We start from the raw sequence: 18217 nt of genomic DNA, 5'->3' as shown, positions 1-18217 counted from the left end.
CAACACCCAACACCAAAAAGCTAATGAAGATGGACAATCAGTAGTAGTTCATTAAAGGATCAATAGAGAGAACTATCTGTGCATCAATTACAACTTATTTGCCAGAAAGTGGGTTATTCATGTATCTGGAACATTTGAATGAACCACATAAGATGCTTCCACAATTTCTTACAAATAGGAGTGAAAGCATTACTATATAAACAAGCAAACAACCCTAAATGGTCATGTTAATTTTGACCCATTTGCTCATAAGACACTAAAGATAAGAATATTTACAATTGAACAAACTTAAGAACCCTGAGATTTAACTCTATCCAGCAGACGATGCCATTGCTTGTGCATCAGGTGGTGATAACTGGGTGTAATGGAACTCAATCTGAAGCCTGTGATGAAGAGGTGCTGCCATCAAGCCCTTCTTGATATCGGCTTGCAGTTCCCTTATAGGAATTGCAGCTAAGAAGCTTTTAATATACTCCTTGCATGACTCTTTCCCGCTAATCACAATCTCTTCCTCACCTGCATTACTCGACTCTTCTGCATTGACTACCTCTCTCCCTTCCATTTTCTCACTGCCTGCATTTTCATTGTCATTCCCAGTCTTTTCATTTGGGAGCTGTCGCACAGTTGTATCTTTGTCAAACTTAAGCACATAGGCATGGTTGCATCCTTCAAAAAGCCTCTCGCCCAAAGTGTCGATGATATAGTATGCATCCTGATCGACCTTAAGGATGAAAAAATGGTCATTCCAGCTAACAATGTACACCAAAGGGCCATTTTTGCTATGGCAATCTGATCCATATTGACTAATCTCCTCCCAAATACCATCGAAGGCCATTGCACCATCCAAAAAGGCAAATTGCTCTCCTTCGAGGCCTTCGGGATGAAAGAAACCGATGAAGGACTTCTCGTGGACTACAGTGAGAGCACCACCTATTTTAGCCTGGAGGACTGTTTCAAGGTCAAAGTGCTTGTCAGGAAATCGTTCTCTATACTCATCATTATCACATAGCTTTCTCCACGCTGATGATCCTTCCCTGATAAGGCTGTCAATCTCAGACTTGATTGGCATTTCCTCTGGATTACATTGTAACCAATTAGCAATAACAGCAACCAGGGCAGTACATGCACTCTCTCCGGCTGCACGAACACTCCTTTGATCAATTGAAGCAAAGAATACCTGAGCTTCCAGTTTCATGAGTCCATCGCGACTCGTAACTTCTTTGTATTCCCACTTGCCGATGGCAAAATTGTCATCGCCAAATTCAGAGTCTGATGATCTACTAGTTGTTGAACCATCCTCGGATTTACTCATCTGCCAGCATGGTTAACATAATTGGGGTTAAAAACTTAAAATTATATTATTATTATGAAATTACAATGTCAAAAAAAGATATAATAGATTAGAGGAGATAGCACCAGTTAATACATACCCACAAACCAGAATCATCAGATGAGCTAAGTTGCCTGCGATCAAAATCAATATCGTCTCCGCCTGCCTCACCATAATGCTTTTTCAGAAGTGGCTCCACTTTCGCTTTAGGAGATTTTAAGCTCAGTTTCCTCTTCTTCCAAGCTAAAATTCTGCGCATGGAGCTCCGTAGTGTATCCTGATCAAAGACTGATCCATTTGGATTGTCAACATGCAAGGACTGCATCTTTAATTCACGGTTGCTATAGTATATCCAACACTCTTCTTCTGAATTGATGCTGGAGTAAAATGATTGTCCAGTCTGATTTGAGTAAGCCAACATTTCATAGTTGACAGGCCGTGGAAGGCAAGAATCTTCCTTGCTCTCCTCTGATACACCCTGCGAATGCGAATCATCACCTGGTGAATACCCGTCAGACTGATAATTGTACCCAAGATCCTGACTTCTTCTGGAGGTCCAACCATCACTGCTCTCTTCTTCAGGCCATGCCTTGTTTGATCTTTCCGCTGACACAAAATGTTTGGAGATTTTCACCTTTGTCAAGCCAGCTTTTACAATAGAAGACTGTTCTTTATCCAATGACAGAGCTTCTGGAAAAGAGGGTGACTGTGGAACAGGCACTATTGATCTTTGCATCACCTGCGAGGGACTTTGAGCAGTCTTCGATTCAAATAACACGAGGGACAACTGCATTGTAATTGAACGATGATCAGAAAAGCATACCACTCCCAATAAACAAATGTCCAAACTCAACACGGGTTTCTGGTAAATGCAAGATGAAAAATCACAATGAAATACTTACACACAGTGAGGGACTAGACTCGACTGTGCTACCGGTAACTGTCAGAGGAACTTTGATATCAAGCTCTTTAACCGCAGCAGTTAAAGCAAATTCTGCAAGATTCAGTGAGGCTGTTCCGACAATAAGGTCTTTGTATCTGGCTCCTTGGTTCAAACTCTAAATCATCCCAAAAGAAAATGAAGGAAATGATTATCCTCAACAAATCAACAAATCAATGATTGAAATCAGTGAACTTTCTCTGCAGTATACATGTACATAGGTTTGGAACCTAAATATATTGCATGTATCATGAAGAATGCATATCTATCTCTTTTTGGATAGAAATGTTAGAATTAGATGCACAAATACAAGAACTGGATTAACAAAAGAGGTCCTAGGAAAAGAATAACATAGATACATTTGTTCCCTTCCAAGAAATCCCCATTTACCCCATAAAATCTGTTTTGTTTCGAAAGCTCAGAAAATTATTTCTTCTATATTTTGTGCACCCAGATCAGTTGACATAACCAACCCATGTCTATAAAACAACTGAACCAATATTCCAATGAAAAAGCAGACCAATTAGAAATTCACACTGAATCTGATAGGTAACAGTTTAATATTGAAAACCACCATGAGATGATGATGGTTGTGGTGATAATAACAATAATAGTCATCATCATGAATTCATCCTCCTCATAATTTGCACCTAAAGTCAAACAAAAGGGGTTTCTCTCATCAAAAGTCAAACCTATAATCCCCTCAAGAAAATGATACCTATCCACAATCCATGATGGTATTAAATAGAGAAAGAAGACCAAGCAATAAAGGGGAGAAGAAAAATCCAAAGTCAACATAACAAAAGAAAAACAAAGAAGCAATAACAGTTGGAACACAAAAGAAAACTCACATGGAGAACTGTAAATACCACCTCCCATTGAGAGAAAGATCTTCCTTTGAAACCAGAAAAGTTGCAGACATTTCTGAACTCCTCATTCCACTCCACAACATTATCACAGCCAAAACCTCCTTCCTCAGTGAAATTTCTCCTCAAAGAAGGCCTGAAAGCTAGACTTTTCTGACCTTTCCACTTGATCTCCACCACCAATCTCTTATTCACATCACCCATCCTTAGGCCTTCAAGCCTATGAATAATCAATTTCACTTCAAACTTTCTTGATGAAACAGTTGGCCATGAAGGCCACCTCATCATCACCCCCATTTTTGCCCCAAAAAAACCTTACCCACTGGAAATTTTCAAGAGATAAGAAAGAATCTGCAGGGCAACTATCTGCAGAAGATTGTTATGGAACACAAAAGGTAACAAATTAGGTGAACTGAATATATATATATACACATATAAAAGGAAGTTGAACTAGTAATTAAGGAAAGCCGATTAAAGATTGTATTACATTCAATTTTTTACGATATTGGGACGATCCGAGAAGATATGTACTGGAGATTTGATCAAAAAAAGGTTCAAAATTCAAGTGAATACCCAGAAAGCACAAACATTCAAAATACAAAAAAAAAATTCAAAAATACAAAGATTGGAGATGGAAAACACTAGCTTGAGGTATTGGGTATTGGAGATTACAACCAAGTTTTGAAATTTGAAGGTGGAGACCGAAGACTGGAGAAGGGAGGTTCATGGAATATGCGGTTTTAGCTGTTTACAGGAAAGCACCAGAGACCAACAATATATATATACGCGAGAGCGAGAGAGAGTAGCCGGCACTAAAATATTAATAAAAATATATAAAGTAACGTCTCTTTTTTAAACTTGCAAAAATGGGCTTTTACTTTTTTTATTTATGATGCGACCCCCCTACGTCTATGCCTCGTTTGCTTTTCTCCATATATATTTCCTTATTTTCCATAATAGGTAAGGTGCTACATTTATATTTTGTATAATGTATGCATATATGTATTCATATTAACACAAAAGGTCACATGATTTTTCAATATTCCTTCAATTAAATTGAGAACTACTTCATGTTGCATTGATGATTTAATTTTCTTGCCAATAACCCCTCAGCCGGTTAAGGCATATACTCATCTTGGTAGTCCCCAAGTTCGAATCCTCCACTTACCACCAAAAAAATGATTTAACTTCTAGTTGGAAATGGAATTGGGTGTCATTAGGGATTGGATATCAATGGTGGTTATAGTTGGATTATTGGATCAAACTATATTGATTTGGTTTAGAGGATTAAAATTGTAGAAGAAAATTTAGTTATTATGTTTTGGGTTTAAGCATATACCACAAATAGGATGTGTTAAATTAGGTAAAGTCAATCCATTTTATGATGCCAATTTGATAACTATTCTTTTAATTCCTCTAATTTTTTTTTACTTGAAGAGTTTGTGTCCTACTAGAACAAGTTTCAAACCACTACATTGTATCTATTGCTATCTATAGAGATTTTACTTTCTACACATAATATCTATCGAATTTGTTAGTCAATATCTTCACTAATTTTCTCTTTAGAGTAGGTCAATATGGATTATAATGTACTTTAGGACCTCAATAAGATGGTAAAAATATATCTATACTAAGAATTTCTTGTCTATATATATTACTCAATCTTTCATTGCCCATTTAAGGAGCATTTTTCAAATGAAAAGAAACCACTAACAATTTGATTTCAAAGGTAGTGGCTAGTGGGGGTAAGAGGAGGAAAAACAAACCAAGAAAAATGTGCAAAAATATCTTCTTGGGAAGCACAATATATATATACATATATTCATCCTTTATGGTTATTCATGCTTATAATAATGTTTTGTTTTACAAAGTCAATATGTGCCGCAATTTGACCTCTCCAAAGTACACGTGTTTTCATCGTGTTGAGTCATACAATAGATGTGTGGGTCCCATTAAATTTATTTTCCAAATTACTTGATCAGAGCAATTGCAGTAGTGATAATTTGCTGGGCCAACAAAATTTTATATTGGGTCCCACTTCTATTACATAAAAAGTCAAGTTAAACACGTCTTTCAATATAATCACATCAACAAAACACATCTCCCAATATAACCACATCAACAAAACACAAATTTCTATACATTTTCCTTCCCACCCAACATGGTGGCCAACAAATTCACATGCCCTCCATGTTCTCCCCAATAAAACTACACCAAAACACAATCTTTCAATATAAAACACATCTCCCAATATAGCCACGTCAGCAAAACACAAAACTCAATACAACCACATCAACAAAACACAAAACCCTATACATATTTGTTGGCCCAGACAAAATAACACCATTGCAAGTGCTCTCAAATCAAACTTATTGTGATGGTTTAATTTACTCTCTCTTTTTTTCCCTTAACAAATTTGGGATTTATTTATAGATTCGAAGGCAAAAACGGTATAAAAAAAATATAAGGATATGATCATGCAAAAGATTATGTAAATACATCAAGTGTGATATTTTAGGTTAGGCCGATAAAGATCGTTTTTTATGCCATGGCAATCGCAGTTATTATTCGAATAACACTGAATAAACTAATTAGGCCTGCATAATAGCCCTTGCAAATCATGCATATCAAATAAGTTCATGAAAAATTTATATATGAATGAATTCACGTCTCCTCCATAGAGAATAAAAATCTTGGTGGAAGAGCATGACTAATGCTCCTTACTATACTAACACCATCATTGACACCATAAATGGTTATTGAAATGCTTTGATTCATAACATTTACACTCATAGATTTTTTTCAAGAGTTTTGGAGAAAATAAGACAATTTAAAATACCCACAAATTCTTATGTTGCCAAATACATTAAATTACCACCCCAACCCTAAAAAAATATCTTCAAGCCATTTTAACCACAAAAGAGCCATATTTAATTAGGGATGACAAAAAAAACCAATCCGAGCACTATCCGCAGGGTATCCGATCCGTTTAAAACCCGAAAACCGATCCTATAGGTTTTGGAAACGGTTTTGGTTTTGGTTTTGGTTTTCAAACCCGTCATGGTTTAGGGTCGGGTTTGGTTTTTGATGCCGATTTTAGGGTACTCGAACCGTTTAATAAAAAGATCCATTATAGTAATAATATTATAAATCATCTATAAAGGTATACTACTAGGATACTAAATTATAACATGATAAAGCGTATTAAAACATATATATTTATAGAAACATACTAATAAAACTATAAATTCGACTAATTTGAATTATAAAATCATAATTAATATAAATCATACTCAATATTAATTTAAATTAACATAATCATCAAAGAAAAAAATAAAAATATTAAAAGTTAAATGGTAAACGGGTACCCGATGGTAAACGGTCATGGAACGATTCCGGGTTTGGAAATTTAAATGGTTTTTTAAATGGTTTTGGAACGATTTTGGTATAGAGTATCTTAAATGGAAACGGTTTTGGTATTCCCTAATTGGAAGGGTACCCGACCCGTTGCCATCCCTATATTTAATGTCAAATATGAGAAAATCATTATTCATAACCTAACATCACCTATTTACTTTACTTTGGGAGGCTATATAAATACACAATTGTCAACATTCCTCAAACTTTAGTGCGTTTTAAGTGGCACCTCCCAAATTCTAAAAATCTGCCACGTGTAATTCATTTTCACTTTTGTTTTTTTGTTTTTTTTTTTTAAATTAGGTGACAATTGACAATGAATGGGAATTGGGAACTAAACAAAAGATGGTTGGGATAAATAAATAAATAAATAAAAATGAAGATTTAAGAATAATTTATTTTGCTTATGATATGACACCTGTCACGAATAGAAAGCTTATTTTCTTTTTATAGAACCGAATAGAAGCTTTAATGATGTAAGATTTGTAATATAAGTATAAGAAAAAGGAATTTTTCTATAAATCTAGATAATATTAATAAATTAAAAATCGTTTTTTATGGTTTTTGTTTTTGTGCGTAATAGTGTAAAAAAAATTGTTTATGTCAAAAGTGTCAAGTGTGTGTGGTTAATTAAATATTGTGATTCTAGAATAAAATATGGTGGGCACCATGGGCCATGGCCTAAAAATATATTGGGTCAACGAATAAATGGGCCTTCAAAGTTGACCAAGCCGAAACCGTTTCCCTTCTATTTCTCGTCATGAATAAAGTATTGCAACAACAACAACAATTGATGTAGCAATGAAAGCAATCTTAATCAACCAGAAATGCTTGACTAAGCCAGCATAAGAGGCTGTTTGATGTGCATAAAAGGCTAAGCATGAAACAGACCTCAAAGATCGTATATTACTCTTATCACTCGCAACATGACAATTACCAAGATGAATCAGTCCTTGCACCGAAAAGCTAATAAGACCTAAGCTGAGACCCAGTGCATGAGATAATACAGAGAGACATTCGCACACGTTGGGCTGAGTAAAGACATATCTTGTAAATTGTGATAATAGAAACATTCATGAGACTTGAACTCACGACCTCACTTCCCGCTTGCGTTAAGAGTTATTGCGTTCAAGTTCATCATCTAAGCCAACGGTCCGCTGTTAAGAAAGGGCTTCATGTCAAACTTAAGAATATGAATCACAAACAATTTTTCAATATTGCATTAAGAGTTATCGCGTTCAAATTTATCATCTAAACCAACGATCCATTGTTAAGAAAGTGCTTCATGTCGAACTTAAGAATATGAATCACAAACAATTTTTCAATGTGACCAAATTTCTTGCAAAAAAATCTACATTGAATTGCAGAATTTCCTTTGTGCCTGCCGTCCTTTTCAAGATGATTGGTCAACTTGTAAATTCCACATGGTGGAAATTTTCCCTTCTTAGTTGAGTCAGTCACTTGAAATTTGAGGTGACTTTTACCTTTGCCAGCTTTGTCAAAACCTAATTTCTTGCCATCCCTCTTGAAAAAGCTTTGCTTCCCTCTATGCCTTTCTTGGAAGGCACATTCTGTCACTTCCTCTGACCTCATGGAGGTCCTTTATTCCCGTGCTTGCAATTTGCTGCACAATTCTGGGATTGTCGGAACGGAGACAGGAGAAGAGGCTGTTCATAAGGTGTTGTTTCCTAAATTACGATTCTGTTCATGAAAGAAACTTTCTTCTATTTGTACTTATCTGTCTGCATTACAAGATCAAAGCTTTTTCTTCGTTCTTTTGTTTTTTTGGATAAGCAATGAACCCTATTCATTGTCCAAAGGAATTTCTTTCTTCTTTCGGGGCTTCTACTTAAAATGGAAGAGGAGGAGGAAGAAAAAATGCCGGCTAATTCTGTGCAGATAATGGTATAAATAAGCTTCTTTATATTTCTTCTTTGAGTTGATGAGTTGTTCTGATCACCCAAATTGGGAATTAACTCCTCCATTTTTATGAATCCAGCTGCCTGGTAAAGAAGCTGAGCTCCTGCAACATCTTTCCTGTTATGGCTCTGTTCAGAAAGCATAAGCAAAGCAACAACAGAAGAAATAATAGCAGAGTTGACTGAACTTTGTAGTAGTAATTAGCATTAAAGACAATAATATAAGCATGTCTGCTGCCTTATTCATATGTTCAACAGCCTTAATTAATTTCAATCTTCATTGATTTTGTTGTTAGAAAGTGGAACTTGTTATTACTACTTGAATTCAAGCTGTTGTTTCAGGCTTTTTGTGCAATTGAAACCTGAAAATTTGAGTGAAGATTTGTTTTTATAACTTTTGCCATGCATTTCTCATCATTCTGGACTTTCGTTAGCTGTTCTTGATACATATTTGCATAAATTGTGTTAACTTTAATGGTAGGTAAAAATCAACGGCAACCACCGACAGAAAAACTAAAACCCGATTAAGGAATCCAATTACTATGTGAGAACAACAAAGACTAGCAGAGCTAGCTAATTTTCAGAACACAGTCTGATCAAGAAACACACAAGAAGTAGCTTGCTAAGCTACACTGCTACAACCAACACAGCCAGACAAACATGCAACATAACATGGCAGTTTGACTAACTAAAAAAGAACAATGACTTCAACTACAAGTTAAATGTTAATAAGAACATAAGCAAGGTAATCATGCAGAAGAAATGAAACAGTGTTAACAGATCGAATTGGCTTCATGCGAATTTGTTCATGCGCTCTTTAGCTTCCTGGATTTAGGGGCTTATATGCAATCAACTTGAAAAGAGAATTTACTTTTAACGACCATCATTTCCCTGAGGAAAGATCGATTATTGGTGATCCAAGTATAAACAACAGAAGATTTGTGAAATATTAGCATAGAAGCTCTATTAAATTCAAAACAAGTTCTTTCTATGTTACAAATGACAAGGACTGAACAACGAAGACCCAACAGCGAATGTGTTCAATCTTAACAGGAAGAATAAATGATCAAATAGGTTAACAGGACAAACCCTCACAATCCTTGTGAAGGAACAACAGTTGGGACAAATTGGCGTGCAGCCAGTATCATCACATCACCTGAGGTACAGTATCCCTACGAAATGTCTGGCCTCGAGAACAAGGGCTTGAACGCTTGTGAGGGCTTTGATATTTCTGGTCGAGACAGGTTTAGGTTTAGTTAACGATTCAGGTTGAGAGGCCCAAGCAACAAGTTCTTCTCCACATAAGTCACCATTCTCCAGAAACTTTGTACCATTCCTTTCTTCAGTCACCTCTATCATTCCATGCACCACAAATACCAATGCATTAATCGATTCTCCCTGCTTAATAATGAGATCGCCTTTTCTGTACGGCATTGGCATGACATGGTCATACAGCATATGCAAGGCATGTTCATCCATGTTTTTAAACAAATCCACCTTTCACATTCAAGAAAAAGAACGAGTTAGTCAGTCTTATATATCCTTTCTGTATCAAGGGTGAAAGAAATTCAAGGTGACCATGGTAAATTTCCAGAAAAATCTGGGGACAGAGTTAGTTTCCACTACTTTTCCTATTTAGAGAAGGCATAACATATAGTTCTATCAATAAGCAATTCAAATTAAGGAGAAGAAAACTAACCTTCTTAAGTAAATCTAAGCAGAGTTTACGCCTTATTCTCCATATGAGGCCAAGAGGAAGGTTACAGATAAAATATGTCAATTTATTGGCAGGGAGAACAAGTGCTTGAACTCTCTTGCGAGCTCTAATAGTTCTAGTTGATTCAAGGAGCTCAGATGACCAATCATAAATAACTTCCCATGTAAGTTCTTCTCCACATATGGCACCTGCTTTTAGGAGAATCTTCCGATTTGCTTCTCTGTTGGAATATGCTTCTAGCTCTCCTTCCACTATTACAACCATTTTCTTAATTGCTTTTCCCTCCTGCACAATGTGATCACCCCCTTTGAATAGCTTCAGCTCGACAGACTCAGACACCTTATCCAGCTCATTTTCGCCAATGTCTTTAAACGCCTTGACCTTTTACATTGAAGAAGGAAAACAGTAGGTGTGATATCTAGTCAGGAAAGAAATTTACAAATAGTTGTGGGCAAGCAATGTGCAGAAGAAGAACAAAACTGACCTTCCTAAGTAAATCAAAGCAATGTTTATGCCTTTCTCTATGTATGTGGTCAGCATAAAGGTTACGGAGAAAATATCTCACTTTATCGGCAGTGAGAACAAGGGCATGAACACTCGTGACGGCTCTAATAGTTCTAGTCGAATCAGGCATCCCAGATGACCCATCATGAGTAAATACATCCCATATAAGTTGTTCTCCACATACGTCACCTACAAATACTTTTCTTACATTGAGGGAGGCGTCTAGGTTTCCATGCAGGATAAAGACCATTGCCTTAATTGGTTCTCCCAGCCGCTCAATGTAATCACCCTTTTTAAATAGCTTCAGCTTGAGATTCTCAATCAGCTTAATCTGCTCATTCCGGTCAACGGATTTAAACAGCTTCTCCTTCACATTCAAAAATGAGAATCAGTAAATGTGATGTCTAGTCAGGAAACAAATATGAGGGAAACAATAGATTTTTTTTTCAGCAACAATATGAAGAGAAGGAATCTGAAACAACCTTCTCCACTAATTCCAGGCAGAGTTCATCCTTCATGCTCTTCTTGAGGTCAGTGGGAAGATTACGAAGAATAATACCCACATCACTGGTGCTTTTTTCCCAATTACCTTTCAGGTATTTTTTAATCTGCGTTTTGAGCTTCAAAGAGAGATTTTCGAGTGGTGGCCAGTCCTCCATGCTGTCTATAGCTTTCTGTCTAATTTTTTCTTTTTCCTTCCTTTGAGACTCCATTATATATGCCTGTTTCACAAATATGGTTCATAAGACACCAAGCATCCCTCTTATTCTACCTTAAACAATCATAACTATCCATCTAATTCAATTCCAATATAGCACCTAAGTTAGCAACAAATGTATTGATCAATTTTTTAATGGTGAAGACATCCAACCACAATATGCAACAGCGAGACATAAGACCTCCGCTAGTGGCATCATCGTTAAAAACAAGGAAAATCCAATTTCATTTCGCTTCACCTCAAACCATATGATATCATTAATCAATGCAAAATCAAATTTCAATTTGCTTATACATTTAATAATGATTCTATACATGGTAAAAGGTAAAAATCTAGTACACAAGGCTCCCCCAATGAGTGGGGTTGAGGACAGGCAAGATGCATGCAGATCTTACCTCCACATAATATGAGGAGAGACTATTTTCAGGAATTAAACTTGTAACCTCTAGGTTGTAGTGCTGCAATCACATGTTCGCCTATAGTATATATGTGGTGATAAAACAAATTTTTTTATCACTATTAGTACCAACCTGCAGGCTTCCAAGGAGAATTAAAAACAAAAGCAAGCCACAGATGCTCGTGGAAATTGCAAATACGTTTTCCCAGGAATAGGTGCTGGTTTCAAGGTTTTGACCAAAGCCACTGCAAAAGGTGCATGAGACCAGTTGAAACAAATCAGATACTAAGTTAAAATTTTAGCTCAAACTAAGAAAACTTAAACCAAGACTTTCCTAGAGAGAGCGAGTACAAATAGCATATTGTATGGTACTATTGTACAGTAGAGTAATTTAATAAAACAAAATAATAGATGAAATACTATAACTATACATTTTAGAAACAAATTAATGATCAAGACCAGGTGAATGAATAAGGGACATATATATATGAGCAAACCTAAGATTTTGCAGACTCCACCGGAGACAGTAAAAAATTTCTTTGGAAAGTCTGTTATCTCCATAACATGAGACTTGAGAGCATCCTCAAATATTCCAAAGTTAAAGAACTCAGTCTTTCTGCAGGAATCATTCAGAGAGGTATGGTCTCCAACATTGTCCTTGCAGTAAAAGGAGTTGACACACCCAACAATATTTTCACAGGCTTTGTTATAGCATTTCATTAACCGCTCAATGGACAGAAAGTACCAAAAGGCTCCAATAACCTACAAACAGCGAGTCTCTTGGTGACCAGCACGAGCAAAAATGTTTGGGAGAACTCACAATGGTGATAATATATATATGGCAAAAATAAATTACAATCACTTGCTGACATGCAGTATCAACGCCTCTGACTTCACAAAATCATTAAAATGAATGTAACAATGGTAACACAACTTACTTCAAGGCCTAGCATGTAAAGAAATGGACTGAATTTGACTCTGGCCTCTGCAGGATCTCCAAAAGTGCCTGAAGTAATGAAAAGGTATGTCCGAAAAAACCTAGGCACAAATTGGCAAAGGACAACAGATCTCAACAAGCACATCGCATTCAAAAACTTGGAGCCTCTCATTGTTGGGATGATCAATAGAACCACCTAGACAATTCATATTGTTTCAAATTATACAGAAATAAAAAAAGAAAAGAAGAGAGAGAGCAGGAATAGCACATGTACTCGTGTGAGATAGCTGGTCTTCACATCCAACTGTTAGTAAAACAGATAGAAAGGACATTATTAACTATATCAAGAATCAGTGAATCACTTACCTGCGGTAGAGGAAGAACAGCTAGAAAGTCAGTAAGGAACAAAAATATCCCTAATTTTGTGTACTGATCTTCATCTTTATCTGTTGTAGAATGGTCTACAAAGTAATATTTATGAACTTGAGCGATGATGTAAATCGCATAAAAGAAATCGATGAGTGAACGCAGAACACTAACTGCAGTTCCCAACTTCTGGTCTATGTGAACACACTTCCGTTGGTCATTGATCACGGGGACATAGAAGAAGAGAGGATCCAGTAACGAGACCTCAATGACTAATAACACTATAAATATCTTTTTGCTAAGAATTGCCACTGGCTTCACATAAGTTTCTTCCTCTGAAGTTTCTTCTTCCGAAAGTTCTTCCTCTGAAGTTTCTTGGCTTACATTGAAACTTGCACTCCTTACTCTCCCTTGCTCCTCATCTCCTTCGTTGGACCTAAACGAATCACAATGGTATCATAGCTAATTCATAATCACTTTCCATAATATGCACCCCAAACTTTCAAGGGCTGTCAACTGATGGCTCTAAGTACAATACTACCTTAGAACTTTTACTCACACAATTACAAAGTATTTATTACATAGATAGACATGAACTGGGTCAGTCTTAGATTTTCACCGCAGTATGCTATATTATATAGACAATCTGACATAAAGGTTTGTGCAATGTGATGAGGGGATGCTAATGCTATCAGAGCTTTATGTGACGCTGATTTCTGTTTGAAATATGTACAATTTGGAGAATCTGGTACTTCATTTACAACATCGCTGCATCAACATATGCAGAGCAATATCAGGTGTAAAATTAATTGTGCATTGAAACTAACCTCATTGGACTGAAGCTTCAATCAAGTTGAAAGGCCCTTGTAACACTGAGAACAACTGAAGTGAGAAAGTCTGAGAGTTATATGATATATACCAAAGGAGATGTCAGTCCTACCAACCAAGCAAGGAATCATCTTCTTTTCTGTTAGGGATAAGGATTCTGCTCCCTTTCTTCTCTGTTGGGGATTCTGCTCTGCTTTGGTAAATTTCCATGGCTGCTGCTACTGCTGCGAGAGAGATTCAACGTTTAGGGTTTTAGAGCATCTGCATCAGTTTCTCTTAACAGATTCCCTAAAATACAGACAAAATGTCACTTTCCCCTATTTTACAGATTCTCTATCCAATCAACAATGCATTAGATTACCTATCATATTCTCTATTGCATTAAAATAATATTTATTTCTCTTTCCTTTATTTATTCTATTCATATAAATTACTTCTATTTAAAATAATAAATTAATTACATTTAAAACAATATATTAATTAAAATAATAAATTAATGTTATTAAAAATTAGAGAAAAAAATTGAGGAGAGAGAAAGAAGAGAGAGAAAAAGTGAGGAGAGACAGAGGAGAGAGAAAGAGATGAGTGATGAGAGAGAAAGAAGAGAGAGAAAGAAAGGAGTGTGGAGAGAGAGAGGAGAGAGTGAGGAGTGAGCAAGAGGAGAGAGAAAGAGGAGAGAGAGAAAAAGTGAGGAGAGAGAAAGGAGTCAAAATCTGAGGAGATGAGAGAGAAAGAAGAGAGGGAAAGAAATGAGTGAGGAGAGAGAGAAAAAGTGAGGAGAGAGAAAGAGATGAGTGAGGAGAGAGAAAGAGTGAGGAGAGAGAGATGAGTGAGAAAGAGAGGAGTGAAGAGAGAGAGGAGGGAAAAAATGAGGAGGAGAGAGGAGAAAGTAAAGTAGTAAAAAATGTTATTTTATGTTTAGGGAAGTGAATAGTGGTTCTCTAGATGTAGGGAACTACTGTTCATATTCTGTAAAATAGGGAACCTCTAGGTAATCTGATGCAGAGCTCTATTTTGACAAAATCTCTATAATCTTTCCCTATTTTACAGACAGATTCATGTTTAGGTAATCTGATGTGGATGCTCTTAGAGTTTAGGGTTTTAGGGTTTAGGGTTTTTAGGAAGCAGAATCCTCAACAGAGAAGAATCCTAAAACCCTAAATCCTAAATCTATATTTTATAATTTAAACATATATTTATTTACAGGAACACTAGTCATACATAACCAAACATATATAAATATTCATAGACACATGTGGCGTAAACACTGACATGACAAATTCAAAATGAGAAATAAATTGAGAAATAAAATGGTGGAACAAAACCCAATACAAAAAGAATCCCTAACAATCAAAAAGAGATATATTTCTCTCACTTCTCTTATGTCTCTCTTACTTCTATGTTCTCTCCCTTTTTCCCTTCTCTCTCTCAACCAATCTTCATCTGCAACATTTCTCTCTCTCCAACCACTCTTCACCTGCAATCTCTCTCTCTCTTTACTTCCGTAGACGATGTTGTAGATCTAGTGAAGAGGAAGACGACGGCACTACTGTTAGATGGTGATGAGGAAGCCGTGGAGAAGCACTAGTGGAGGTTGGTGGTGGTTTTAAATATCTATAAAGGTGATACCTTTTAAAGCAAGGGAAGAGAGTGTCAAAATTTTGTTTAAGATTATCACTGAGAATAGTGAAGACATTTGATCTTGTAGAGTCAAGATCTTGATTTTGTTACAAAATTTTGATTTTGTTTGGGAATCAGTTTGTAAATTAGAGGCTAGATATTGTGTAATTATCAACCTAAATAATGTAATCAAGGGCAGATACTATGTAATTATCAACCGAAACAATGTAATTAGGACCTGTATAAAATGAGACAATCATATTTTCATAACTTGGTTTGTTTAAATTTGTGGGTCGCTACTGTTCTTTCTAGATTGGTCGGTCATACTTATTTGTGAGGGCGGCTTCAACTATTGCGCTCGCTGTTTGGGGTCTTCCATGTTGTGGGTTTGTTTGTTTGGGGTATTCCATGCTATGATTTTGATGTTTGGGGTTTTTCATATTGTGGGTTTGTTTATCTTTGGTGCTTGTGTTGTTTTTGTCTTAAAGCTAGTTGGGGTGCTCTCCTATTTCTCTGGATGTTCAAAGCTCTATTCAAAGTGAATAATTACATTATTCTAATGCATAATTACATATTGATATTTTTTAATTACATTATCCTATTGAGTAATTACATTGATAATTTTAATTACGAAACAATAGTGAATAATTGCATTATTCTAAATTTCTTATGCGTAATTACATTATTGTGGTTTACTTACACAGTTCACCATATATTACACAGTTCATAATATTCCAATGCATAATTATACATTGATAATTTCTAATTACATTATTATGGTCATACTTGCGTAGTTCACAATATATTACTCTAATGGCACTACTGCTAGATGGTGATGAGAAACCACTGGATAAGCACTAGTGGAGGTTGGTGGTGGTCCTGAAGATTTATAAAGGTGAAACCTTTTAAAGCAAGGGAAGAGGACGGCTTCAGCTACTGCGCCCGTTGTATGGGATCTTCCATGTTGTGGGTTTGTTTGTTCGGGGTCTTCCATGTCGTGGCTTTAGTATTTGGGGTCTTTCATGTTATGAGTTTGTTTATCTTTGATGCTTGTGTTGTTTTTCCCTTAGAGCTGGTTAGGGTGCCTCCTCTTTCCCTGAACATTCAAAATTATATTCGTAGTGAATAATTACATTATTGTAATGCATAATTACACATTGATATTTTTAATTATATTATTTAAATACGTAATGTAATTGTTAATTACAAAACAACAGTGAATTTTCTATTGTTATTTTATTTTATCAATTACTTTTTTCTCTTCCCTAAAAGAAACAAACTTTACATGGATTTTCTATGTTAATATTTTATATTTGGTCCATCCTTGCTTACATGTTAATATTTAACTAGTTTGTATGCTCGCGCTTCGCGTGACCCATACTTAATTTGAAAAATAAATATTTTTGATAATTTTTCGATACTTTGTTACCATGATAAACAACAGAGTTTGAATTATAGAAAATTGAGATAATTGTGAAATGAACAAATAACTACAATGCCTTTTAAAATATTTTAAAAGGTTTTTAAAAGTGACAAAGTTTGAAGTGTAATTCACTTAACAAAGATTTTAATTATAATGCGAGTACATTCAGTAGCAAGATAATAACACTGATATATATAACATGACATTATTGAATTGTAGCATATGGTTGATCACATGAGATGTAAAATACATGATGATTGAAAACGTTTCTTAATACAACTTCAATTTAATTTAATTTAATTGTTTTATATGTGGCAAGAGTTTGAGCCATACAGAAGCAAATGTGGCAGCTTCTAAAGCACTTCAGTATTTTGTAATACACTTATCTTAATTATATGATTATGATTATGATTGTTCAATTGCTTAGCCGTAACTTTTCGTTATTTTACCTTTTTTAATCACTTTTTGTTGTTCCTATTAGTATTTATGCACATTTAATTGGTGTTTAACCGTTACTTTTCATTATTTTACATCTTTTATCACTTTTTGTTGTTCCTAATAGTATTTATGCACATTTAATGGGTTATCATTGAAATAGCATTGATTTTCCAATAATTAACATCTTTAATATTATGTTTATTTAATTTTTTAACATCTTTAATATTATGTTTATTTAATTTTTGGTGGGTTTTTATTATTAGTATTGATGATTTTCCTATAATTAAGGGGAAGTTTTTTACCCCTCTTTTAGCTATTCTCCACAATTCAAGGGGAGGCATCCTTGAGGCCTCCATTTTATATATATAAACTAGTTGCATGCCCGCGCTTCGCGCGGTACTTATTTTGATTGGAAAATAGAGATGTGTGAAAGTTTTTCGATACTTTGTTAACATGAAGAGCAGTAGAGCTTTAATTGTAGAAAATACAGATGATTGTGAGATGAAGATAAAATATGTACAATACTTGTTTTTTAATTTGCTAAGAAAATTTTTTTCTAATAGGGTGTAAGAAATTTGATGCATATGGAATAAGTATGCTAAGAGTTTATCAATTTTTATTTGCGTCGTTAGTATGTACAAAGTGTTATAGGACACCAAAGACATGTTTATGAGACAATATTGTATGGTTAGTAAAACAATCTCTACAAAGTGACATTTAATATCGAGAAGTACAATGTAGCATAAGTAGTATTTTTGAATTGATATTTTTGGAATAAAATTCTTAATATTTTTAGA

At 35.2% G+C, this 18217-nt stretch overlaps 1 protein-coding gene across 1 annotated transcript; it reads right to left on the bottom strand.

Annotated features, from left to right (window-relative positions):
- Positions 1–30: 30 nt before the first annotated feature.
- Positions 31–3898, bottom strand: LOC119989229. The gene is made up of 5 exons (XM_038834620.1): positions 3624–3898; positions 3122–3502; positions 2233–2388; positions 1431–2117; positions 31–1312 (listed from the first exon to the last, which is right to left on the bottom strand). The coding sequence occupies exons 2-5, from the start codon at positions 3431–3433 to the stop codon at positions 311–313; spliced, it is 2157 nt and encodes a 718-aa protein (XP_038690548.1). The 5' UTR covers positions 3434–3502; positions 3624–3898; the 3' UTR covers positions 31–310.
- Between the last annotated feature and the right edge of the window lie 14319 nt (positions 3899–18217).

This window comes from Tripterygium wilfordii, chromosome 21 (assembly GCF_013401445.1).
Source record: "Tripterygium wilfordii isolate XIE 37 chromosome 21, ASM1340144v1, whole genome shotgun sequence".
In the NCBI taxonomy this organism is placed as follows: domain Eukaryota; kingdom Viridiplantae; phylum Streptophyta; class Magnoliopsida; order Celastrales; family Celastraceae; genus Tripterygium; species Tripterygium wilfordii.
The sequence above is the reverse complement of the archived record's forward strand: the minus strand, read 5'-3'. Positions and strand labels throughout refer to the sequence as shown.